Source organism: Daucus carota, chromosome 1 (genome assembly GCF_001625215.2).
Source record: "Daucus carota subsp. sativus chromosome 1, DH1 v3.0, whole genome shotgun sequence".
In the NCBI taxonomy this organism is placed as follows: Eukaryota; Viridiplantae; Streptophyta; class Magnoliopsida; order Apiales; family Apiaceae; genus Daucus; species Daucus carota.
Window position 1 is genome coordinate 27,155,500 of NC_030381.2, and position 27,593 is coordinate 27,183,092.

At 33.2% G+C, this 27,593-nt stretch overlaps 2 protein-coding genes and 1 long non-coding RNA gene across 19 annotated transcripts in view; 2 read left to right on the forward strand and 1 right to left on the reverse strand.

The window, feature by feature from the left end:
- Nucleotides 1-20,855, forward strand: LOC108228049 (uncharacterized). 13 transcript variants are annotated; one of them, XM_064094459.1, is made up of 7 exons: nt 1-284; nt 4,723-4,796; nt 6,841-6,906; nt 7,604-7,742; nt 9,946-10,019; nt 11,540-12,149; nt 19,982-20,190. In XM_064094459.1, the coding sequence occupies exons 4-6, from the start codon at nt 7,693-7,695 to the stop codon at nt 11,674-11,676; spliced, it is 261 nt and encodes an 86-aa protein (XP_063950529.1). In that variant the 5' UTR covers nt 1-284; nt 4,723-4,796; nt 6,841-6,906; nt 7,604-7,692; the 3' UTR covers nt 11,677-12,149; nt 19,982-20,190. The 13 variants fall into 13 exon arrangements, 6 of the variants coding, with proteins under 6 accessions (XP_063950529.1, XP_063950528.1, XP_063950518.1 ...); XM_064094458.1 differs by having other exon boundaries at nt 7,609-7,742; XM_064094448.1 differs by lacking the exon at nt 6,841-6,906 and having other exon boundaries at nt 3-284.
- LOC135152980 (uncharacterized) lies at nt 20,633-22,479 on the reverse strand. Its single transcript, XR_010292378.1, has 2 exons — nt 22,340-22,479; nt 20,633-20,781 (listed from the first exon to the last, which is right to left on the reverse strand). It is a non-coding gene; the product is annotated as an uncharacterized LOC135152980 (long non-coding RNA).
- LOC108227999 (sterol 3-beta-glucosyltransferase UGT80B1) overlaps nt 22,343-27,593 on the forward strand; it is an 11,242-nt gene continuing 5,991 nt past the window's right edge. For 3 of the 5 annotated variants that reach the window (XM_017403449.2, XM_017403465.2, XM_017403474.2), the window contains exons 1-9: nt 22,343-22,476; nt 23,421-23,492; nt 23,749-23,842; nt 23,942-24,081; nt 24,863-24,933; nt 25,840-25,921; nt 26,077-26,178; nt 26,693-26,748; nt 27,255-27,289. In XM_017403449.2, coding sequence (XP_017258938.1) covers nt 22,405-22,476; nt 23,421-23,492; nt 23,749-23,842; nt 23,942-24,081; nt 24,863-24,933; nt 25,840-25,921; nt 26,077-26,178; nt 26,693-26,748; nt 27,255-27,289 — 724 coding nt within the window. In that variant the 5' untranslated portion in view covers nt 22,343-22,404. The remainder of the gene's footprint in view (nt 22,477-23,420; nt 23,493-23,748; nt 23,843-23,941; nt 24,082-24,862; nt 24,934-25,839; nt 25,922-26,076; nt 26,179-26,692; nt 26,749-27,254; nt 27,290-27,593) is intronic. The other 2 variants (XM_064094435.1, XM_017403457.2) reach the window with 2 other exon arrangements.

Consider the following 27,593-nt stretch of genomic DNA (forward strand, 5'->3'; position numbering starts at 1 on the left):
CGGGAGATACGTGAAACTCTACATCTGTAGCCGGATGTCTGTAATTATAGAAGCTTGCAATTGTAGTTGCTGTGACATGATTATATTTTCAAGGATTCGTCCAGGCAAATATAAAGTCGAAAAATAGTTTTAACAGCTTGAATTTATATGTCTGGCCAAACAGTAGTACAGTACAGTTAACTGAGCCACCTGATCAATTCCCACCAAGAAAACTGTAGGAAGCAAATCATATTATGCAGAGGAACACAACGTTGCGTCGAAGAATGATCGGAGATTATTTCTGTGTACGTCTTTTTCAAATCCCTATCATTTTCTCCTTACAATATATCTCAGTTTGTTATAGTTTTTCTAATTATTGATCTCAATCATGTTTTCACGCATTGCGTGTGTAATGTGTATAATAACCTAACTTATAGGATTCTTAGAATTTTATTAAGATTCCCGGTAAAACGATTCCATAACTGTTTGTAACTATGTTAACCGGACTCTTCGTTTTTGACCTAGTCGAACGGACATGACATGGGTGTGGGTACGATCCGTCACATTACCGGACACATTAGCTTACACCGGTATAGTTCAGAATGAAATATAAGCATCCTTTGATCTGTTTATAAATAGCTAGGTCTTTAAACACTTGTTTCCTAGATCATCTTTTCGAGCTAACGGGATGAAGCTGAGATACGTAATTAGGTGTGTAGGGTATATTATTCTTTTGATAGTTAGGGTAACATAGGCTGGCAAAGGAAAGAAGAGCTCGGAAGTAGAGATGGCTTGCACTACTTTCGAGATAAATGGGAAAGACTTGGAATACGAGGAAAGCTTATTTATTTTCTATATAATCTATGTTACCCTGACTGGAGGTGTGCAGCATTAATATGTGTCCAAGTGTCGGAATAGGCATCACTAAATAAAGTGTCCAGTTTCCATACTAACGTTTGACAAGTGTACTCGAGATGAACTAGGCCGAATATGTATCTTTTAGGATAGTTTGGTTTATTTCTGAATCAGGCAACTTGAGTACTTACAGTACCTTTGGTAGGTTGCACACTGAAAATTGAAGTTAGAAAAGCTTGGGTGAAGTTCTGATAAAATATTTAATTAGGGGTGGATGAATTATATGCTCTGATCTTAACTCGGGATTGTCAGCTATGTGTGTGCACAGTAGGGTTAAAATTTTGGCCATATCCAGGTTGACGGTTCATTATCAGAAATTTGAGTGATGCAGAAATTCTGTCTATGTTGATGCTAGCATTACTTGGTTGGTTACTAAGCTAATTGAATTTGCCTGATTTTCAGCAGTTAAAAGCTTAGATTACTGTTCCTAAAGTGCCTGTACTATAGGGAACAAATCTCTTCTAATTGTGAATCTCTTCTAATTGTAGGACCTAACTACGTATATCTGGCCAGCACAAATTTTAATCTTTTTCAGATTATAATGCTGACTATTAATGGATTTAACTAGACATGGATTCTTTTCTATCTTTTTTATTTTGTATTAGTATAATATTCTCTATTTAATTTTGAAACACCCATGCATTGCTTCTAAAAATTGAAGGTGGTCTTATTTCCCTTTATCTTAATTGAATACTTCCAATTCTTCCCTCGATAATTATTTTCTTACTATAAGATATTTTGTCAAAGAAATTGGAAAATGACAGAAGCAGCATCTGAAATTTATTAATAGCTACTCAAATTAGAACATGTTAGGGAAATGAAATATGTGAAAACTTCGAGATAGATTTGAAGAAAATTCTGATAGTAAATGCTTCCAGAAATTAGAACTGGTACTAATTGCCAGTTTCACTTCACTCTTTCGCTGGCAGAGTGTGTAAAACAGCTCCTAAAAGAGTCTCGTTAGAAGACGTCATCCAGTTTGGCTTGTAGATGAAGTTCTCATCATAATCAGACGACGCTTGCGCAAATTGCTCATGATCCAGCACTCCGCTTTGGAGCTGTTCATGGAGCTGTGCTGTAAGCTCTTGAATCTCTCTTGATGGCCCTTGCTTCTTTTCCACTTTAGAAATCCTATGGTCTTGATTATTAGGTGCTGCAAGTAATGAAATAAAATTTAACAAGTATATAAATAACAAAAGTTAATGAATTATTAGAAAACTTATTAACCAGTTATGATCTTTGTAAAATCTCTCACTTGGGTGATGCCACATGTAAATTAAGAAAGTGCAAGGACAAAGATTATACTGCTGACGGTTAACTAAATTTAATTAGGCTGGTTCTTTTTTATCCTTTGTATCTTGTATGAGTATAATATCATTTCTCGAACTGAAACACAAATGCATGCTACAAAATACTTGTTTACGTTTGTAGAGTCTACTCTTAAACCTAGTATTTTTCTTTCTTTTATCTTTAATAAAAGGCTTCTTATTCTTCCTTTAATAATCATCTTTTCACGAATAAGATATTCTGTCTCGAGCAATCAAAGGGAAGGGAATCTGTGAAGCCAACAATTAACACAACTATAATGGAATATATGTGTGAATGCATATTCTTGGCAGTTCAATTTTGCAAACATATAAGCAAATAATTCTGTAAATTAGTTATGCAAAGTGAGAAGTGCAATAACTATATAAATTAAATAGAAAAATTTAGTGACTTACTAAGTAGCTCTTAAAATTATCAGTTATGGAAGGAATAATAATGACTACATTACGACACTTATCAGAGAACTGCACACCTTGTGAATACTGAGCTTAGTTGACAGAATTGTGACATACTGTGGCACTGTAGTTATTAAATTGGGTTAAATATCAATCAGGTGACTCATTACAGCCAGATGACTCAAGCTGGTTACTGCTTGAAAAAGTGACTTAAATGAGTTACTCATTTAAAATTTTTTATCAGAAATATCACTCTATCGTTAGTCGAAATTCTGAAAGTATTATATATTGAGTTTCGCACATTTTTTATAAATGGTATTGCATCCAAATGAAAGGTTTCGAGTTCTACTATTTTAGGTAATTTTGTTGGATTTTTAAAATTTTATCAACTATTTATCTTTAATTTTTTGATTTTTTATTTGATTTAAATAAAAATAAATAATTGATAAAATTTTAAAAATCTAACAATATTAGTTAAAATAGTAGAACTCGGAACCTTTCATTTGGATGTAATATCATTCATAAAAAATGTGCAAAACTCAATATATAATACTTTCAGAATTTCGACTAACGATAGAGTGATATTTCTGATAAAAAATTTTAAATGAGTAACTCATTTCAGTCACTTTTTCAATCAGTGACCAACTTGAGTCATCGGACTGTAATGAGTCACCTGATTGATATTAACCCTTATTAAATTTCTATATGCATATTAGCAGTGAGGCCATATGTTAAAAATTACCTAAGTCGGTAAATTGTGATTCGAGAAAGTATTAAGTTAAATAATCTAGTGTTTTGCGTGTTCCTAGTAGTGTTTCATGAGCTAGTATGAAGCGGGTACCTAATAGTATATCGTCGAGGAAGATACCATACCTGAGCTAGCTGTTGAGGAAGATAGTTGTTGCATTTCGTAGTTTGGTGCATTGCTGTGTCTTGGAAGATATCCGTCAAGTTGATGTCCTTTCGCCCATCTACAACCACAGTTGTTGCACAAAACTGGTTTTTCTGGGGGTCCACGTCGCCAGTGTCTGGTGGCTGTTTTAATTGAATATACATAAGCTGTCAAGATGCGACTCTAGAAGCAATTTAAATGCATATCAGCATAAAGAAAGTAAATATACAACATAAATGCTTGTTCTTGCAAGTAATTACCAACCCAAAGTTTTCATAAAATAAAAAAAGCTCTTAGTTTGTAATTGTTTTCCCAGTGTACTACTTCCTATAGAATTGAAGTCGATTAATCTCAAGTATGTTTGCACCTGTAGCTGATAAAATTATAGCCAAAATATACCCTGGACTCCTAAAACCTAAAAAAGGTCCAAAAGGGCTTTCAGCCTTTCACCACTAAAGGAGATCACATCTAGGTCCTTAAGCTAAACCCCTGTACTTAACCATGAGCGTTGTAGCATTGACACATTATAACTCCACAAATAAATTGTAGGGAAGCTGCAACCAAGATCAGATTCTGTATTTTTGGGACCACCTCCAGTATGTAGTTCTGGCGTAGTCGAATGTGTTCTCTGGGCGAGAATATGAATCATGAAGATATATCCTATATAATATCGAACTTATAAATATAAAGGAAGATGCCCGAAAGCATATTTGTCGACTGTTTCATATAAAGATTTAAAGATGTGGGTGCCAAAAGCTCATCATCTCACCAATCTTTAACGTCACGGAACAATAATCTCAAGGGAAAGTAATTAGGGAGGGTTTCTGCAGAAGATGTTAAGTTAATAGTCCGTGCATAAGAGCCAAGTTGCCGATTTGAATTCTGCTACAGAGAGATGCACGTGTAATGGTATGTTCAAGGCAAATTCTGAAGACCGAATCTTAATTAAGATCGACTGATTGAGGATAGTTAAAATAATATCTACTTTGGATCCGTATTATTAAGTTGTACAGATAAACCTACCCTGTTAGAAAAGTATACTTTTTAATAGGTTTAGGAGGAAAACAAAATCATAAATATCTACTCATAGTATAGAAACAGATGCTTACCGTTAGCTAATAACTCATAAAATGAACTTTGTTTATTACACCACCTCCATCTCTATACATGGGGACCAAAATGATAAGTATGTGATGTTTATTATTATTTGTGCAGGATGATGAAGTTGCTGATGGAAAGGGCACTTACTTGCAACGTAACAATGGCAACATGGTCCTTGTCTTCCCATGGTACTTCTTTTTTACTAATACTGCAAGGCAACCAAAGAATTTGTGAAGACAAAATTAAAGTTTGAAACAGCAAAAAATCATATACCACAATGAAACTGGAAAATAGCAGCAGTATATAAGATTTATTGTTGCTACTGAAATGGAAAATAAATATGAGAATATTTTATATAGACTTGCATATGCCAACTAAGCACTTCAGATTCTGATTTAAGAAACTTTAATTAAAAAGGTATAAGGTGAACAATTTTTTTACCCTATCTTCTGCTTCACATGACATCTGCATCGTAGATTCCATGAATTTCTAAATCTGTGACATATTTAAATCACTACAAATCGTTAATTTTTGCCTACCGCTAATAATTTGTAAGGATTAGTGATTATAGATTTTGACTTGATGAGAGTACTCCTAATTTTAGTTCTAAGAAGAGGATGTACAAGGACACAAAAAGGGCGATTTAAAGTGACAGAGGATTTGACTATATGCTACAAGTGTGTTCCCTTTAAATGCAATTGTAGGGTACTTTAATACACCATGTTTGGCTGGCCTATGAAGTCCGTCTGAGTGAAACTTGTCGCTACCTTGATCGAACAGCGATATTCAAGAAGAGAGCATTTAGTGTTTTTGTCAATACACCATGTTTGGCCTATGTAATAAACATATTGGCAAAAGTAATAAGCTCATCAACATGTACTAATAACTCAACTAACTCACCTACCTTGAAGTTTTAACTTAGTTAATGTTAAATATAATCATGTTTATTAATGTAATTTACAAAAAAAAAATCACTATCCGTCTCTTCACTTATTCTTGCTCTTCCCCATTTTTAGTCACCCTTCCTCTTATTCTTTTTTCTCCATTTCTTAATTATCAACTAGGCGACTACTTATTTCTGTAATTGCTTTATTATCATGTTCCACTAATTTTCCACCTTTCTTATTTCTCTTCTTTTTTTTTTTTTCCTTCAAAATTATTGATCGAGACCGATATCAATATTTAATCAAAAAATCGCACAGCCTGCACCGCGATCACCCCTACTAACAGGGATCATGAGACATATTCGTGGAACAAAGAAACTAATCCTTGTCAAGTGGACCTGGCCCCTCCTTTAATCTTCCGCTATTGATTGGAAAGCTCATCTTCGTATCTATCCTCGCCATCTCTATATCTCCCCTCCCCTTTTCTCCCTCATCTTCTCTCCGTGTCTATCTTGTCGCTACCGGCAACAACCACCACCATTGTCGGCGAGCAATTGCCTTGGTGGTGCTCCCCATTTTTAACCGCAATTAAACAACTCCTCCCAAAATTGTGTACATCTTAGTACCCACCTTTTATTCCCTAGACACCTAGAATCTAAAAAGGTCCTAATGGCTTCAACCACTAAAAGAAAATGCATTTGAGTTCCTTCAGTTAAAAACTTGTACCAATCCATGTATAGTTCACATATAGTTGAATGTGTTCTCTTGGTGAGAATATAAATCATGATGATATGTCCTTTACAAGATAAAACTTTAAAAAAATTAAGGAATACGACTACAAAGCATGTTCCGCTACAGTCACATTCAAAGGTTAAAAGATGCGGTTATTGATAGCCCATCAGCCTACATCACTTTATTCTTCACTTTTGGATAACAACAATAAGCACAAGGGAAAATAATTAGGGTGTGTTTCTGCAGAAGAGAATGATTGAGTAGTCTTTGCATACTGATGAACCCACGTGTATTGGTATGTACAAGGTAAAGTCTGTAATTCAAATCTTAAGTAGGATCTTGGGACACTCAGAATGAGAATATATCTGTATTAATAAGCTGAACAGATAAACCTAGACTGGTAGTGAAATATTCCGTTTTAATTGGTTTCAGAAGAAAATAAAAATAAAAATGACAAATTTCTACTCATAGCAAACAGATACTCTGCTCTTAGCTAAGACTTGTAAACGAACTTTGTTCATTACACCACTTGCATCTCTGTACAAGGGACCAATATGAGTTAGTAGTAAATCTATATGTTTGTAATGCTTATCATTATTTGTGCACGATGGCGAAGTCGCCAAGTTGAAGGAACACTTGTTATCAACCTCGTGATGGGGAACACAGTCCTTTTCTGCCCATGGTACTTCTCTGACTTACTACTCAATAGATAGATTTAGTATACTGTAACTCTGTAAGAGCAAGTCTAACAGTGCCCTAAATTGATGTCCTAAATCAAAATTTAAGGCATTTGAAGCAAATGAGTGCTCCAACAATGTTGTAGTGGTGCCTTAAAACACTAGGACATCTAATAAGTGCGTTATTTTTTAGGCACCACCATGCATGACCTAAGCCATTTCTATCAATAAAAAACTAGCTTCCATCCTTTTCAACATATCTCACTCCTATCTCCTTTTCTTTCCCTCGAATAGTAATTCAAATATATTACAAGTTTAATAATAAGATGCAATAATAAGGCATGTTGTTGGAGTTGATACATTAAGATGATGTCCTAAATCACTAGGACACTATTTTTTGTTATATTTACAAGGCACTTACTAGGATATTGTTGGACTTGCTCTAAGGCAACCGATGATTTTATTCAGACAGAAATAGAAGTTATAAAATAAAAAATTGTTAACTGCAAAGAAATTGGAAAATGACAGAAGCAGCATCTGAAATTTATTAAAAGCTACTCAAATTAGAACATGTTAGGGAAATGAAATATGTGAAAACTTCAAGATAGATTTGAAGAAAATTCTGATAGTAAATGCTTCCAGAAATTAGAACTGGTACTAATTGCCAGTTTCACTTCACTCTTTCGCTGGCGGATTGTGTAGAACAGCTCCTAAAAGAGTCTCGTTAGAAGACGTCATCCAGTTTGGCCTGTAGATGAAGTTCTCATCATAAGCAGACGACGCTTGCGCAAATGGCTCGTGATCCAGCACTCCGCTTTGGAGCTGTTCATGGAGCTGTGCTGTAAGCTCTTGAATCCCTCTTGACGGCCCTTGCTTCTTTTCCACTTTAGAAATCCTATGGTCTTGATTATTAGGTGCTGCAAGTAATGAAATAAAATTTAACAAGTATATAAATAACAAAAGCTAATGAATTATTAGAAAACTTATTAACCAGTTATGATCTTTGTAAAACCTCTCACTTGTGTGATGCCACATGTAATAATATTAAGAAAGTGCAAGGACAAAGAATATACTGCTGACGGTTAAATGAATTTAATTAGGCTGGTTCTTTTTTATCCTTTGTATGTTGTATTAGTATAATATCATTTCTCGAACTGAAACACAAATGCATGCTACAAAAGACTTGTTTAAGTTTGTAGAGTCTACTCTTAAAGCTAGTATTTTTCTTTCTTTTATCTTTAATAAAAGGCTTCCTATTCTTCCTTTAATAATCATCTTTTCACTAATAAGATATTCTGTCTCGAGCAATCAAAGGGAAGGGAATCTGTGAAGCCAACAATTAACACAACTATACTGGAATATCTGTGTGAATCTTGGCAGTTCAATTTTGCAAACATATAAGCAAATAATTCTGTGAATTAGTTATGCAAAGTGAGAAGTGCAATAATTGTATAAACTAAATAGAAAAATTTAGTAGTTTGTATACTTATCAAGCAGCTCTTAAAATTATCAGTCGTGGAAGGAATAATAATGCTACATTACTGCACTTATCAGAGAACTGCATACCTTGTGAATACTGAGCTTAGTTGACAGAATTGTGACATACTGTGGCACTGTAGTTATAAAATTTCTATACGCATATATGCAGTGAGGCCATATATTAAAAATTACCCAAGTAGGTAAATTGTGATTCAAGAAAGTATTAAGTTAGATAATCTAGTGTTTTTCTGGTTCCTAATAGTGTTTCATGAGCTAGTATGAAGCTGGTTCCTGATAGTATATCGCCGAGGAAGATACCATACCTGAGCTAGCTGTTGAGGAAGATAAATGTTTCATTTCGTAGTTTGGTTCATTGCTGTGTCTTGGAAGATAACCATCAAGTTGATGTCCATTCGCCCATCTACAACCACAATTGTTGCACAAAACTGGTTTTTCTGGGGGTCCACGTCGCCAGTGTCTGGAGGCTGTTTTAATTGAACATACATAAGCTGTCAAGATGCGACTCTAGAAGCAATTTAAATACATATCAGCATAAAGAAAGTAAATATACAACATAAATGCTTGTTCTTGCAAGTAATTACCAACCCAAATTTTTCATAAAATAATAAAGCTCTTAGTTTGTAATTGTTTTCCCAGTGCACTACTTCCTATAGAATTGAAGTCGATTAATCTCAAGTATGTTTGCAGCTGTTGCTGATAGAAATTTAGCCAAAATATACCCTGGATTCCTAAAACCTAAAAAAAGGTCCAAAAGGGCTTTCAACCTTTCACCACAAAAGGAGATTACATCTAGGTCCTTAAGCTAAACACCTGTACTTAACAATGAGGCGTTGTAACATTGACACATTTTAACTCCACAAATAAAATGTAGGTAAACTGCAACCAAGATCAGATTCTGTATTTTTGGGACCACGTCCAGATGTAGTTCTGGCGTAGTCGAATGTGTTCTCTCTTCTCTGGGCGAGAATATTAATCATGAAGATATATATCTTATATAATATCGAACTTAAAAAAAAAAAGGAAGATGACCCGAAAACATATTTCTCGATTGTTTCATATAAAGATTAAAGATGTGGGTGCCAAAAGCTCATCATCCCACCAATCTTCAACGTCACGTAACAATAATCTAAGGGAAAGTAATTAGGGAGGGTTTTTGCAGAAGATGTTAAGTTAATAGTCCATGCATAAGAGCCAAGTTGCTGATTTAAATTCTGCTACAGAGAGATGCACGTGTATTGGTATGTTCAAGGCAAATTCTGAAGACCGAATCTTAATTAGGCTCGACTGATTGAGGATAGTTAAGGTAAAAATATCTACTTCGGATCCGTATTATTAAGTTGTACAGATAAACCTACGCTGTTAGAAAAGTAGACTTTTTAATAGGTTTAGGAGGAAAAAATCATTAATATCTACTCATTGTACAGAAACAGATGCTTACTGTTAGCTAATAACTCATAAAATGAACTTGGTTTATTACACCACCTCCATCTCTATACATGGGGACCAAAATGATATGTATGTGATGTTTATTATCATTTATGCAGGATGATAAAGTTGCTGATGGAAAGGGCACTTACTTGGAACGTAACAATGGCAACATGGTCCTTGTCTTCCCATGGTACTTCTTTTTTACTAATACTGCAAGGCAACCAAAGAATTTGTGCAGACAAAATTAAAGTTTGAAACAGCAAAAAATCATATACCACAATGAAACTGGAAAATAGCAGGAGTATATAAGATTTATCGTTGCTACTCAAATGGAAAATAAATATGAGAATATTTTATATAGACTTGCATATGCCAATTAAGCACTCCAGATTTTGATTTAAAAAACTTTAATTGAAAAGGTGGAAGGTGAACAATTTATTATTATTTTTTCTATCTTCTGATTCACATGAAATCTGCATCGTAGATTCCATGAATTTCCAAATCTGTGACATTTAAATCAGTACAAATCGTTGATTTGTGCCTACCGCTGATAATTTGTAAAGGAGTAGTGATTTTAGATTTCGACTTGATGAGAGTACTCCTAATTTCAGTTCTAAAAAGAGGGTGTGCTACCTTGATCAAACCAAGGAGCGATATTCAAGAAGAGAGCATTTAGTGTTTTTGTCAATACACCATGTTTGGCCTATGTAATAAACATATTGGCAAAAGTAATAAGCTCATCAATATATATCTAACACCTCAACTAACTCACCTACCTTGAAGTTTAAACTTAGTTAATGTTAAATATAATCATGTTTATTAATGTCATTTACAAAAAAAATTCCCTCTCCGTCTCTTCCCTTATTCTTGCTCTTCCCCATTTTTAGTCACCCTTCCCATTATTCTCTCTTCTCCATTTCTTAATTATCAACTAGGCCACTACTTATTTTTGTAATTGTTTTATTATCATGTTCCACTAATTTTCCACCTTTCTCTTCTTTTTTCTCCAAAATTATTGATCGAGACCGATATCAATATTTGATCAAAATATATATATACCCATCCTCCAGAGTACCAAAGTTAAACTTAACTTAAGTTGGTTTAGTTATGATGAAAAGATAGTTTAGTCTTTTTATCAGTAAACTTGTTCACTGATTCCGGCTGTATTCAAGAACTTATCCCTCTATTTATGTCTTTTTTTTGAAAGTGTCAATATTTGTCTCTTGAACACTTATAATAGAAACAATAATAATCAAATCATTGGACAACCGCTAAATAGATTTAAGAACTATACTACCCATCACTCTATCACAGCATATATATTCATAATAAACATGTCCGTGAGGATTGAGATCACAATTATATGGTTACAAATTTTAAGTGAGTTGCTATTAAATGTTATTTAGTATAATTTCCAAGTATCTGAAGAGTCTCCTTAGAACTCTCAATTAACCCTAAAATGACCATGGTTACATTGGTGAACGTGTTTCGAGTGCCTCCACACAACAGGCTATATAAACACCCCACTAGTTACCCCCGAGTCACTCAGTTAAAACAAAACAACACTTGTCTTCTTCTTGTAAACACAAATGGCAGAGGTGGAAAATGTTGAAGCCAACTCCAGGTGGCACATGCCCCGCAAGGGTATGGTGAAGATCAATGTCCACGGTTGCTTCTTTGACAACCCATTACCAAACGGCAATGTTTCAGGCATAGGAGCTGTCATCAGAAATAGCAGAGGTAAAATAGTGAGGATGCTCTCGGGTTCTTTAGGGATACAAAACAGAAGGATCAATGAATATCAAGCTCTTTTGGAAAGTTGTAAGCGATCTTTTGTCGAAGACTAGGAGCATTTTATCTTGGAATCTGACCACCTCGACTCATTCTAGGAATGGAAGAACTCCTCTCTTGAAGGAGTGCACCCGAATCATGCCGAGATGGTGCAGCAGCTTAACTAGAGAAGTGATGACAGAAACATCCATATGGAAGTCACTCTTTGTGAACCCAATGCCAACACCCTGGCACAATACCTTGCATAATATGGAGTTCAACACTTCAAAGTTATGGTCATTATGGCAGAGCCGTTCGGAAGAGTTTTCGAACTTTGGAGCCACGACATGGGTCTGGGCTCTACTGAGCCAAGATATATGGCTGTGCATGAAGCTGATATTGAACTTGTTGTGCTCAATGGAGAAGAAGCTCCAGTAGCAGAAGTTGAAGATGAAGAGGCGTCCGTGGATGCAAATGGTGACAGAGTTGAGGTGATAGAATACATGGACTAGCTTGCATGCCTCACCAAGTCTGCTAACCTACGAAACAGGTTTCCCTATGCAGTTTTTAGTATTCCAATATATTAGTCAGTTGTTGTTTTTGCTTTAAGTGGATGGAGTTAGTTTTGCTAGCTGATGGTTGGATTTGATTCGCCCCTTTTGTAAGGTCTAGGTGTAGGCCTTAATCGATATGTTGGGTCTTGTAATCTTTCCTTTTTAATGATATCCCTTTTGTCTTTCAAAAAAACAACTATATAATTTTCATAAATAATCATAGACTGATACTTCAGTCTACATATCCCCATCCCTAAGGCCCTCACAATGCTACTAACAGGGATCATGGGACATATTCGTGGAACAAAGAAACTAATCCTTGTCAAGTGGACGTGGCCCCTCCTTTGATCTTTCGCTATTGATTGGAAAGCCCATCTTCGTCTCTCTCCTCTTCATCTCCATCTCTCTCGATGTCTCCCCTCCCCTTTTCTCCGTCATCTTCTCTCCGTTTCTATGTTGTGGCTCCCAGCAACCACCACCACCACCACTGTCGGGGAGCAACTGCCTTGATGGTGCTCCCCCCTTTTGACCTCAATTAAACACCAACACCCAAAATTGTGTACATCTTATTACCAACCTTTTATTCCTCAAATCAATTTCACCCCCCCCCCCCCCCCCCCCCCAAATCAAAAATTCCCAAATTTTGCACAACATTGATTTTTATGATATACGGAACAAGTACCTTATGGGTATTACCCACTAATTGGAGTAGCCAAAATCACCTTATCTTCATTGATTAACCAACCCAACCACTAAATTCGAAAAACAAGTCACAATTAATAAACACTTACAATTATCTACAATTAGAAACACTAGTAAAACACACATTTTCATATTGCTAAAATACAAATCACATGATTATTATCATAAATTGAGATTAAAGTAATACCTTATGGGTATTACCCACTAATTGGAGTAGCCAAAATCACCTTATTTTCATTGATTAACCAACCCAACCACTAAATTCGAAAAACAAGTCACAATTAATAAACACTTACAATTATCTACAATTAGAAACACTAGCACACATTTTCATATACCCAAAATACAAATCACATGATTATTATCATAAATTGTGATTAAAGTAAGTTTTTGTTACCTTAATCGCAATTACAAATTCCCCAAATCCAAAATTATCTTTTCTAACACTTGTAAATCCTCCCTTCGTGTGTTTCCACTTTCACAATTAAGACAATGTTAATCCCTTTAATAATCTCTGGTGACTTTCCCTAAAATCTTTGGATAAAACCCATAAAATTGTGTACATCTTATTACCATCTTTTATTCCTCAAATCAATTTCACCAACCCCCCCCTCCCCCCAAATCAAAAATCTCCAAATTTTGCACAACACTGTTTTTTATGATATACGGAACAAATACCATATGGGTATTACCCACTAAATGGAGTAGCCAAAATCACCTTATTGTCATCAATTAACCAATCCAACCACTAAATATGAAAAACAAGTCACAATTAATTAACACTTACAATTATCTACAATTAGAAACTAATAAAACACACATTTTCATATTCCCAAAATACAAATCACATGATTATTATCATAAATTGAGATTTAAAGTAAGATTTTATTACCTTAATCGCAATTACAAATTCCCCAAATCCAAAATTATCTTTTCTAACACTTGCAAATCCTCCCTTTGTGTGTTTCCACTTTCACAATTAAGACAATGTTAATCCCCTTAATAGTCTCCGGTGACTTTCCCTAAAATCTATGGATAAAAACCCTAAAATCTAGAAAAAGGTGGTATGGTAGTGTGTATGTTTGGTGTGTGTGTTTTCTTGGTTTTAGAAAAAAGAAATCAATTGTTACCCCCTAATTATATAGTTTGCATTAAATATGTGTTGGTGGATTTCTACCTAACCCATCTACAATTATTGCATTTTATCAGTCTAGTGGATCCTTACCTCAGATTATCTTCTAGAGGCTCTGTATATAGACTCTTAATTTAAAAAATAAAGAGTCGTGGGACAAATAGAGCTACAAAAGACTCTTAGCGGCTCTTTATAAATTTAAGAGTTTATACTCTCTCTTCTGTTTAAAGAGCCTCCACATGACTCTTAACTCATTTTATAAATAAAAATACATTCCCTTTAGTTCATCCACTACATTTTTACATCAAGTATGAATAAAATATAAGATAAAGAATGACTATAAGGAGCATTGTCGAAGTTGACACTCATAACAATGTAATAACTTGCGTGGAGCCACATTATTATATTATATTCAAGAACCAATTAAGATACTCTTGGAGATGCTCTAATCTAGTAAGTATCTCTCCTATTTTAAAATAAAGCTTTATTCGAAAATAAAATAAAATTAATTAGAAATAAATATTAGGAATTAAACATATTTCACAAAATTTATAATATTTGTTTTTATTAAATTAAAATTAGAATTTTTGTCACTACTAATTTTTAAAAATGCAATTTACTAAAACACCAAAAAGAATATATATATACACACACACACACACACACACACACACACACACACATATATATATATATATATATATATATGCAATTGTTCAAATACAATCACTAAAATAAAAACTAAAATACAAGCCAAGAGAAACTATACCTAAACGACATCACCCCGGGCCTGCTAGAGCCTCACCTAGGCTTCGCACAGTCCCTGGACAGGCTCCAGACAACCTTAGGAGTTAGGAGCCAAATCTTGGCCCCACCATGATCCCACTAGGCCCACCCCGACCCTACTAGTCCCCACTTAGACCTCGTCTGGCCCATCTCGGGGTCCATCCCCGGTCCCAAAACCCTTACCATTCTACTTAATCGCAATAGTTTATATTTAGTTTGTATTTTAGTAGTTTGTATTGGAGTAGGACCATATATATATATATATATATATATATATATATATATATATATATATAGAGAGAGAGAGAGAGAGAGAGAATTACCCAAATACAAATCAAAATTAAAATAAAAATCACAAACTAATCTAAGCCGTTTGATGAATTTAGAGCCCATTTGGCTGAGCTTATGAATTATGATTTAACGTGACTTGTATGATAAACTGGATGCTTAAAATGTCCGTTTGGGTAATTTTGACTTATGAGTTATTAAAAATATAATAATAAAAATAAAAGTGATTTATAAGTAACTTGTGTTTTATGAGTAATTTTTTATCAAAAAAAAGGTTTTAAAAAATTAATTCATTGAAAAAGTACCTGAAACTGACTTCTGACTATAAGTCAGTTTCTGGCTTTTTTTTTTTAACTTTAAGCCGACTTCTGGCTTATTACACAAAACATACATTTTTCAGTTTAAAGTCGAAAATGACTTAAAACCCGGGCTTTAAGCCCAGACAAACAGGATCTTAATCTCATGCCCCTAATGCCCCTAGAAGTCACCACACACATATAATCCCCTCCGTTTATAATTTTATTTTTCCTGTCAATAGGTGAGTCTATTTTGAAATTCGACTTCACTGTATTTTTCTTCATTTCCCAACGATCAAGTTGCTTATCATATATACTATATCTAGTTTGTATGGAGTAAGACTCTCTCTCTCTCTCTCTCTCTCTCTATATATATATATATATATAGATATATATATATATATAGATAGATAGATAGAATATCCTCATCACAATATTCTCTTACGGATAAAATCCATTTACTATAATTTGACAAATCGCCTTACTAGAATTATTGTGGTGGTTACATTTATGGCATCATTTGACCATGGTATAATATTACAAATAGAGTTTAGCGTAAGTAATATATCATCATTTTATTCAAAATTTTAAAAATAGTGTCTTGTGCTACTATAAAGTTACACCTTGTTATTTGATTCAAATTTATAGCATAAAAGTATAAGGGTAAAATAAAAAGAAGACGTTCATAAATTTAACAGGTGTTGAAAATGGAATTAGGGATTTATTGTTGATTGCACTTGCTAATTCATCAATAAATTGGTTGTAAGCAATTTAGTTTCAATCTATTAGCATTAGGTAATAATTTTATATAGGATTGTAGATAACTATTTGGCAATAATTAACAATTAAGACTAGTCTCTTCTTTTTAAAATTGAAATTGCTTGCTAAGTTATAAGGTAGCTAATTAAACAATTGTAGTGTTCTTATTTGATCATCCAGAGAGTCGAATTATATGAATAAATGAGTGTTTTGGAATAAAGTTGTAAATATACTATCTTTTATGCTTGATGATTAAGTTTTGACTTGTGGATAAGTTTTCTTGAATCACTATGAGAATGATGTTGAGCATGGACTTAAAGAATTAATTATAAATTATTTTATAGTTATCCTCTAGATAAATTGGTTGAAAGTAACATTGTTCAAATATATTAGGATTTGACCTTTCTTCGTTTATTAATATTGTAGCATAAAATCATTTTTTTACTACTACTACTATCCGAATAAAGAACCTCTGATGCAACTCCATATAGTGCCAATTTGCACAATTTTGGTGTAAAATCAACTCCAATGCATACTTTAAAAGTGCATAGGTTACCACATGTTTGAGCTGTATATTTATTTAATGCAACGTTTACACCAAATTTTACTTTTCAAAATTACATGTATATTGTTATATAATCATAATTGGTATGATTAGTGTAATAAATGTAAAAAAAAAAAAAAATAATCCCTTTTGGCCCAAGGAATATTCTGTTTGGGAAATAGGGTGCAACTGGTTGTGGAGATAATAAAACTTTTTCACCAAAAATTACCCCATATAGATAGTATGTGTTGCAAGCGGGCTAAGAGTTAATTCTCTCCTTTAGGAATTTACTTGTTGTACACGATATCAATTGAAATGATTGTAATTGTAGTCATCATTATTAACCAGCGTTAATTTTTATGAACAATCGAGTATCTTTGAATGAGTCTACCTATTTTTGTGTGTTTCACTAACTTTTTCGGGGGAAATTGTGGAGTATTTTTGAATAAGTCTACTTCTATGTGTTTTACAAACTCTTTTGGAAGATTGGTCATTATTTCCTTGTTTGGGAAAAATATCAAATTGATGACTCGTTCCATTCAAATATATGAAGTGAGTCACCACTTTCCAATTTGACTCAAATTGATCACCGAAGTACCTATTTTGTTCAGCCCGTTAGAGTCAAACAAGAAAAATGGCCGTTTTTAACGTTAAACGTTAAGATAAACCACATGGAGATGAGTTGGCATGCTGACTAGATTAAGACAAAATAAACCCAAAAAATCTCAGACAAATATATACATATACATGTATAGGGTCATGTTCTAGAGAGAACCATTAGAGAAAGAACCATAGAACCCTTACCTTATTAAGGAAGGGTTCTGCAGCAGAACTTAAGTATTAGTTGGGGTTCTGCAGCAGAACTTCACAAAAAAAATGTCAATATCTATGGATTATATTTTTAAATTATTTTTGAACACACACAACGATGAAAAAACATGAAAAAAACATGTATTTTAGATTTAGATCCTAAAAATCTATTTAAAATTTAGGGTTCTGCAGCAGAACCCTAGTGGTTCTATGGTTTATTTTAAGGAGTGGTTCTCTCTTGAGCGTGACCCTACATGTATATATGTATATATCCTTCAGTTCCTGCGTATATATATATATATGTGTGTATATTTGTCTGAGATTCTTTGGGTTTTATTTTGTCTTAATCTAGTAAGCATGCCAACTCATCTCCATGTGGTGGTTTTCTGCTGATTTAATGTTTATTTTTACGTTTAACATTAAAAGCGGCCATTCGGCTTGTTTGACTCTTACGGACTGTACAAAAGAGGTACTTCGGTGACCAATTTGAGTCAAACTGGAAAATGGTGATTTACTTGATATATTTGAATAGAACGAGTTACCAATTTGATATTTTTCGCTTGTTTTCATCCATTTTCCACCATTTTTCGTATTATCTCTTTATATAAAGAGGTTGTGGTTATTCGTTATATTATATATGTAGTCTGCATATATATATTATATATGTAGTCTATATATATATATATATATATATAAAAAGAATTAGATTGTTGCAAGGGGTAAAATGTCCGCCCTGGTTTTGAGTAAGGACCCGATTCAGATATTATACCTGCACCTAAGTCATGCCCATGAAACATGGGGGTATGAGGACAAAATTGAAGGATTAGAAAATATAGATCTTTTCGTATGACAAAATTTACAGAGTTTCCTATGGCGAGTTATAACAACGAATGTGAGTCCGTGATATAGTGTTTGCAAATTTGTGAAAAATTGTGTTGGAATCGTTGTATAATGATAGTTAGCATAATATAGTTTCAGATTGGGATAACCTTGTATCCAACAAAATTTTTGATTCATAATGTTGGCGGATACGAATCTAAAAATTGGATAATCAGTTCATTCGTCCTTGTTTTTGTCTAGGCCCTTATCTTCTGGAAACAAATGTTTCCAGAGGAACCATTCAATTTGGAAAGTGTTTTCATCCTTTGGAAAATGGAAAGAGAAATCACTTCCCAGAAATTTATACCATTTTGCGAACAATTTTTTCCTTTTGAGTCATTTTCATTTCGTGGACCAAACAAATGCAGAATTATGGTTTACAAGAATTTTCAGATCATTTTTTGTTTGACCTTTTCCGGAAGCTGAACATAGTTTTCTTAGATTTTTTTTTTTGGCGAGATAACGGAGGCTAAGAAAACGTTTTGAAAAAGATTAGCCAATTTAATAATTTTATCTCCCGCTTTGCTTGATATGCATGTACTTTTGGTTATTTGCATTTACAGCAATAACCGGATCAAATTGTACCTAGTTTTGCATTTATAAAGTAGTTAAATAAACTTTTGAAGTACTAAATTTAAGCGATAAAGATATACAACTTAATTATTAATGTAACTAGTTAATCGTGAGGAAACACAATAAATTCAATAAATATTTAATTAATTACAAACCTTGAAAGTAATTTGTGCATTAGTTAAAAAATTTAAAGGGAGGATTTTGTGGAGACAATAATATTTCAAATATAATTTAAGGATCATGAATTGATGTTGGCGTTATAAGGAAGTCATATATATGTGTGGAGAGGAAACAAGAGTGAAGTGTGTGATTGGAGAGGGGGGGGTCTTTCACTCGAGGAGACTATTATAAATATAAAATATATCCATTTTAAATATTAGTTCCTAAAATTAACATAAATAAAAATTCTCACCCCAAGTGTACATGTAGTATTGTTGCACAAATATGAAAAAATTTCTAAGGAAAAATAGAAAGAATCTTTTTACATTATTTTAGTGATTATATTCATTTTTGGTTTTGTGTTTTTATTCTGATAAGAAATTTGTATTATTCTTAATTATTATAGTATTTTTTTACATATTGAAATATTAATTAGATTGTTTTAAAATTATAATAGTTATTGTTGGTGCAATTTTTTTGAAAATATGGAAAAGATATATTCCTTTTATAACGAGGAATATTTTTTTGTGTAGATGAGTTAAAGTTGGTTAATTTTTTAGTATATTAGTGTTCAGTTGAAACATTTTATAGTTATGACCATGATAAATGATTCTTTAAATTTGTCAACTGCACGTGCCTATTGTTGGTCAACCTTATTAACCATCATAGTGTGTGAGAATACCATCTTACACTAAAATTATCGTCAGTTATCTTCTTTCATGTCGTTTAATTTTCTATTGATATATTCTGTAACACTGCTCATAGAATGTTGCGTAAGTATATTTTACAGTAGTCACTTAACTAAGACTGTACATGAATTATTTCTTCAAGTTTGCAGAGGATTCAAATTTGAGTATATGTATTGGAGTAACTGAAAATTTTCCCATATTAAATTTGCAGCGTGGAGGTAGTCAGGGCTCAGGAGTTTGAGATTTGGGGGTATTGAGATCTCTTCTGAGCCGCTCTTTTGATGATTCATGTTTGTATGCTTAATATTTAATATCTCTTCGTGTCTCTGTTACTGTTATTGCAATATTATCAAGAAAGTGTAAGGACCAAGATTATACTGCTGACGGTAAATGAAATTTTATTAGGCTGGTTCTTTTTTATCCTTTGTATCTTGTATTAGTATAATTACTTGAAATTTAATTAGGCTGAGTTTTTACCTTTCGACACAAATGATCAAGCTTAAAAGAAAAGAAACGACATACTAGATGCAGCTCTTGCATGCTCCGGACTCTCATGAGCACTGCAATTCCTTTTCCACTCCTCAATCCTTGTGAGAGGTGACATTCATGCCATCATCTACTGCAGGATATGATTCCTTGTTAATGGATCCGAGCAGGGTTTTTTTATTGGAAATAATCGCAAGTGATGAATTTTGCTTGTTATTGTAAAGTTCAAATTACATATTGTAAACAGATTGAAATGTTGACCAAATGGCATCTTGATGATACTGATTAAGCTTCTTTCATTGTTCAAACAGCAATCATCTTGCACGGCCGTCTACAGGGGAGGAAAGCGTTTCAGCATGGTCCTTTCTTCCTCTACTTTGCGGACTTTATATTGATTTTTTTTTATTAATTTCAAGAATCCAGAAGTTCTTCCAGATGCTGAAATCTCATTTGATAACCTAAAACGTGCATTTAGTGTTGCTGCAACTGGCTTCTTGTAAGCCTGTTTGTTCTGGGGGAGGTGATCTGTAAAAATAATAAAAATGATGAGGGCCATATATGATTGAGTCGCATATGATTGAGATATATCTTCTAATATATATTTCAAAAATCTCTAAGAATAACAAAAATCTATGAAAAAATTGATTATACCAGAAAATGCACAAATATAGGATTGATTCATGTTCAGATTTTAAAAAGTTTGAACCTTTTGAAACTAAAGACGGCCAAATATTATGACAAAAAAAAAAAAAAAAATAGACGGCCATATATATTTTCGGGTGGGGCTACATTTTTTTTCAAAAATATTTCAACTCTTCTTAGATGTTGCTAAAAAAACTAGATGTTTATTTAATATCTTATTTACAATTTAAAAATTCATAACAAAATTCAAAGCTACTCAGATTTTTATCCGCATATATTAATAACTCATAATAAAATTCGAGATTTTATAAAATCAAACTTAATTTGAATTCTTCCCAATTTAAAATTTGTCATCTGTTTGAGAAACATGAAATGGATCTGGCTTATTATATCTGACCATTCAAATTTTAATTCAAATAGATTTTTCATGCAGATTTTACAAAGTAGCTCTTTTGATCACTTTTTCAAGATAATTCCTGCTTCTAAGTACATGATATACTAGCCTTTAACCCGTGCGAAACACGGATGGGTATACAACTCGTAATTCATTATTTATAATTTAAATTTTAATATTATTTTAGTAGTATTTTAGTATTAATAAATTGAATTTTAATTAAATTATATTAACTAACTAATTATATTTTCTCGAAAAAATTCAGCTTTTATAATTTATTATCTATTTATAAATATTTTGTTGTTGGTTTCAAAAAAAATAAAATATTTTGTTGTTATGGATATGTGGATACTATATTTGTCGTGTAACGGATTAGAGTTAAAAAGAGTTATACGAAGGATCTTGTTTAAAAAAAAGGTATTCAAAATTGGATATTTATAACTTTATTTTAATATCATTATAATTTTTTCCTGAAATATTATATGATGAGTGTTTTTAGTATATGAAACTGTTTAACAGTGTATGCGCATGTTATAGAATTCTAGTTTCAGAGGCGGAGTACCAAATAAAAAAACATAACTAAGACATGACCATACCAAAATTTTGTACGATTACAAATTATACATGTTGGCTTATTATAGTAGAGTATAGATTGACAAAGCATTCTTGTAATCAAAATTCTCAAACATTGAGTTTGTTTTGACGGACTTGCTTAATTAAAATAATAAAAAAATTGAGTCTGTTTGTTATATTTTATTACCATAAAAATAAATTTGTTTTTAATAATTTAAATATCAATAATATATAATTTTAAAATTTGAAATATAACCAATATAAATATCATCATTTTCTTTTTTTTTTCTTTTTTTCTGAAAATATATCATCATTTTCTTTCATCTTAAGCAATCATGCTCCAAAGACAAAGGACGGACCCGTTACACTGTTAGTTTGTTACAGGGAACACTAATTAACCACGGAAATAATAATAATAATAATAATAATAATAATAATAATGATAATAATAATAATAATAATAATAAAACTTACTCTGTTTTTTTTAAACACCCGAGAGCAGTGCTCCCAGTGGTGAGCTGGTGGTAGTTGGCGGAACAATGGAACTGAGGAATAAGCCTAACGCTGTCTTCATGGCCTTCGGCACCAAAGGCGACGTTTTTCCTCTTGCTGTAATCTCTCTCTCTCTCTCGTTCTCCATTTCTACCTTCTTGTAATCCTACTTTATACCCCCCTCTCTCTCTCTCTCTCTCTCTCTCTCCCTCCCTCCCTCTCCCTCTCCCCTCCCTCCCTCTCCCTCTCTCCGCTCCCTCCCTCTCCCCTCAATTAAATGACGATATAGTTATTCTCTTGTTCTCACTTCATTCTTTGCAACCCTCCACTTAAAACCGTATATATATATATATATATATATATATGTTTAACACAATGCAAACTTATAATTGCTCACAGATTATGTGATTCACCAAATTCCTGTGGTCAGACCATATTCAAGTGGACTAGTATGGATTATCATCATCATCATCAATATATACATAAGCAGTTGTATATCATGTAAAACATCGAGTCTCTGCTCTAGTTGAATGGGTCCCTTGGTACTACATATGTAAATTTTGCCAAATAACCGAGATGCAAAATGTTTAATTTCTGTAGTGAGTACTAGATGTCGGAAGTTTTGACACAAATTTGAGTAGCTAAGATGGTTTGGTAATATGTTGTTGGTTTGGAATTCAAATAGTATACAACTCATGATTTTTTAACACTCATATGGTTCTTACCCATTTGTTGTTGGTATCTTGTTATTCTAATGAGCTACTTTGGCAGGTTGAAAATTATGGTTTTTGGGGTTATTTTTTACCCTTCAAACTTGGGTCACTTCCATTGTTTTGATATGCACATAGATTTTAAGGAGTGGTTGGGTGATCATTGAGTTATGACTGCTTCTGTTGATAATCTATCTCCTTGTTTTGATGTGGATGTAGCTAAATTTTTACTATACAATTATAAGTTTAGCTGTCAAGATACAGATTTTTTGTTGTCGTGCAATGTTTTTTTCCTTGTTACTATGCATATGTACTGAGTAGCTGTTGACTATGATGCAATTGCCTTATGTTAGGCTCTTGCGGTGGCTTTTGCTCTTGATCAGGAGCAATACCATGTAACCTTCATAACTCATTCAGCGCATGAGGTTTGTGCATTAATTCTATTGACTTTGATTAATATCTCTGTTGAAGCATATGTATAGTTCGGGGGGGTCCAAGGGCTCTATGCCTAATTATTTAAAGAACTTTGAGCAGATAGTCAAACAAATAATGACATAGACGAAGAATGTCCCATCTCTTTAGGAAAGACACAAAAAAATGCAATTATATCTTGTAGATGAATTGTTAGTAGATCCATATCTTCAAGCTAGCATTGATGTTAATTCTGTGTTCCTGTTACAGAGCTTAACCCAGAATTTGCTGCAAAAAGGTGTTGCTTGTATTGCAGTCTCATCACCACCTACACTTTCTCCTGTTAATGAAAATGACACTGAAGGTATGGTTGTTGATCTCAGTTCAATAATCTAATTTTTTATATTGTTGACAGAAAAGCTGCACTTGGTGATCAGACGCTAATGGCATATTTTAATTCCAGATATTGCAAACTCTTTTTCCTTGGAGAAAAGCAAAATTACAAGAGAACATAGGCAAGAGTGTCTTTCCATATTTGGAAGGATATTTGCAGATGGCTTAAGCTTAGAGAATGATGTGGTTGTGATAAACTTTTTTGCATTGGTAATGTCTAGTTGAAAATTTTGATGGTTATATTGTCGTTTCGCAAATGAAGATTACCTTGAATATCCATTTAGTGATCGGTAAATTAATTGGATTTCAGTGGTATGCCTAAGAAGGCGTTCATAGCTATTTACATATTGACATGATATCATCGAAAGAGGATCCATTGTAAACAAACACATTTCAAAGTAGGCATATTACACATATTGGTAATACCAGTGAATGATATTGATGTGAGGAATGGAAACAAAATAAGTGTTTTGACAGATAATTATTAAGATACTTTTCATTATATCTACCTATTGAACCCATATATAGGCAATGTATGGCAATGCCAGAAGAGTAGAACTATGGAAATATGGCAAGATATTAGCACTCACTAATTATTCAAAACCGTTGTTTCTTGAATGTGTTTATATGTATATACACTTCAAGAAAACAACTAGGATTTGCTTTTTATTGCCAATTGATTGACCTACTCGGCTACTCTGTTTACATTAACATATGATTTCTAGCAACTTTGCTGCCACCTTTTGAAGCATGCAGAAAGGGAAGTAGTCTGGACTATCTTATTATGTAACTTTTTTAATGCAAGGATACTATCAATTTTAGGATAAAGCAGGGTAGGGAATGACAAAATATAGAAGATTAAAGGTGCTATTTGATTCTTAAGTATCACCTTTTGTGATTATTATGCGTAAATCATGAATTACATCTGACATATATATTATGATGTTAAAGCACTAGTTTTTTGAAGTTGCCTTCTTCTCATGATGGACAGGAGGGCTGGAGCCTCGCAGAACTTTATAATATCCGGTGTGTTGTTGCTGCTCCTTATGTTGTCCCTTACAGGTAATACAGGATCACTGATTCAACTTGTTGAATGTGCTTTTACTATGAGTGATTTTTCTTCTTTTTCAGTGTATTCCCTTCCGGAACAAACTTTTACGGTGTACCTCTTTGTCATGAGTAACCATCTTTAACCAGAAACAAGCAAAATTACAAAAGGCTCCTGCAAATACCAGTTATACGGTCTAATTTAACTTAAGTTAGTTGTATAAATACCCATAGTTTTATGATAAGAGACAAATAAAATTGCCACGAAGTAAGACACGATAATTTAATTCAAAGCTTTGTGCACTCTTGTCTCTGTTTAGTTATTGGGGTTTTGGAGAAGGAAGGTAAGGTGTAAGGTGACTTGTGAGGGGTTTATGAATAGATTACAACAAACTTAACAGCTTTAAAGGAGAAATTTTATCGTAAACGATATTTTTGCTGTTAAACGCCCACATTCCCAGTACATGATTAAAATCTATGTTATATGACTTACTTTATTTTTTTTATGGTCTGGAACAGCGGGCTCAAATGCAATTTTGCTCTGGCTGTAAGAATATGTTCTTGGTTCATGTTTCTTTTGATGAATATTTCGCATTGTGGAACTCCGAGATCATGATTATTTTTAGTACTCACCTGATTGTAAGACCACTTGTATGAATTCCCCTTCACCTACCCCTGTTCATCTGTTACATTATGTTCTTTGCTGTAATAGATACTACAATATTACTCCGAGGAGTAGTTACACCCATCCCTGCCAAAAGCTATAACAAATCTTCCAGTACTTTCCTTTCTGGATAGGGCAAGCTGATCAAGTTTCTTCTGACCAAAATTTTACTAATTTTCTCCTGTTTGTTAATGTATTTCTTTGCTTTTTGGCCCTAAATACTTGCATACTATCTGATACTGTAACGTATGATGCAGTGCCCATTCATCATTTGAACGTCACTTTCAAAATGAACTTCCGCATTTATACAAGTATCTTAAAGAGGCTCCTCCTACCAAGGTAAGTTGTGATGTCAATGTAATTGCTATAATACCTGTTACAATGCCATTTTCAGTAAAATTAGTTTGCTTTTATTTATTTGTTTGGTTGCTTGAATCTTAATATGCGCAGATATCTTAACAGAGCTATTATTTCTTATTCAACTTGTAAATTAGATTTGCTGGGATGATGTTATTCATTGGATGTGGCCGCTTTTTACAGAAGATTGGGGATCATGGAGATCTGATGAACTAAATCTGAGTCCCTGGCCTTTCACAGTCTCTTCTTATTCAGCTCTGTTACTGTTACTCTTATAATAAAATATCTTGCTACCATGAAGTACATATAATAAACTAAAGATTCTCTTAATGGACTCACTATAACTCAAAATTGGTGCAAGCTGTCAAGCTTTCAGTCCAAAGTAACATAAGTTTTTCAATGATGTTATATCGTGCTGTGGGTGGTGGGGTTTTTAAGTAATGAATGGTCTGAATCTTCTTTAAACCAAAGTTGTGTTTTTGTTTTTACCAACAAGTAGGACAACCACTTTGACTAGTTGACTCCTTAAATAGAAAACCCTCTTCCATCCAGTTACAGGCAGGCAATCTCGCAGATGTGGAATTACATTCTTTAGTTTAGGTTGAAAACTTATAGTGGAGAGCATTTTCAGTCTGGTAGGCCAGATGTCACTTTGCAGTGAATTTAATATGAATTTTGATATTCAGCCCATATATCAATTCCATATTTATTTGTTAAAAATTAAGGTTTCTTAATATTTTTTATTGCTTCTAGGATCCAGTTACAGGTCTCCCTAAGTGGCATGACAGGACTGCATCTCCTCTTTTACTGTAAGATTATGTCTCTATGTAATATAATTTTGAAGAATAGACTTAAGTTAACGTTGGGTTAATCCTTCCATGTCGCTTAATTTCTAACAAATTGCGAACTGTATTACTTGGATCTTCAAATTGGTTAGTAATGTGTTAATGCAGGGTTGAGAAACAAGTTAGATTTTCCGCTACCATAAGCAACCCCTGTTGCTCTATTTCTCATAAACAAATACATACTTTGATAAGTTCCATTTTTTTTCCAAGTACGAGGGGAGAGTGATGAGTTGAACCTATGAGTACCTTTGTTATGGGGAAGGAGTGCCTTTACCAGTAGGCTAAATTCTAGTCCGTACTGAACTTGTATTTAAAATCTGTTACTCTGATTTAAATATATAGTATTATGTGATACTTATCGGAGTATCATTATTAAATTATAAAGTACTTGTTACAGGATTCTGGTCTATTTACCTGTTACCCATTTTTAAGAAAATATGTATTATGTTGCTTACTAATCTGGATTGCAGGTATGGATTTAGCAAAGAAGTTGTAGAATGCCCTGGTATGTTTCTCCCTTGCGAGCATTTTTCTTCTTAAATAAGTTGGATAAAACCCCTGCGATGTGCTGATTTACAAGTCTACAAGACATAGTACATGAATTATCATATGTTCCAGAGTTACAAATTTCTGTTGTACTGTTGAGTGTTGCCTATACCTTTGAACTTCTGCCTATATTAAATTCATATGATGTCCAAGAAAAATATAGGTTCCTACTTCAAGTGTACTTCATTACGTACATCACATGCAAAGCTTTTATATGATGTAGGCCATTGTTAATATTGTTAGTCAATTATAGGATGATTAAT

Bases quoted from the DNA above. Each gene is read 5' to 3' on its own strand.
- LOC108228049 (XM_017403522.2), top strand. From the start codon at position 234: ATGCAGAGGAACACAACGTTGCGTCGAAGAATGATCGGAGATTATTTC. The intron at 285-4,722 runs GTACGTCTTTTT...TTATTTGTGCAG, and splicing joins TGATCGGAGATTATTTCTGT to GATGATGAAGTTGCTGATGG. The intron at 10,020-11,539 runs GTACTTCTTTTT...GCAATGTTTCAG, and splicing joins ATGGTCCTTGTCTTCCCATG to GCATAGGAGCTGTCATCAGA.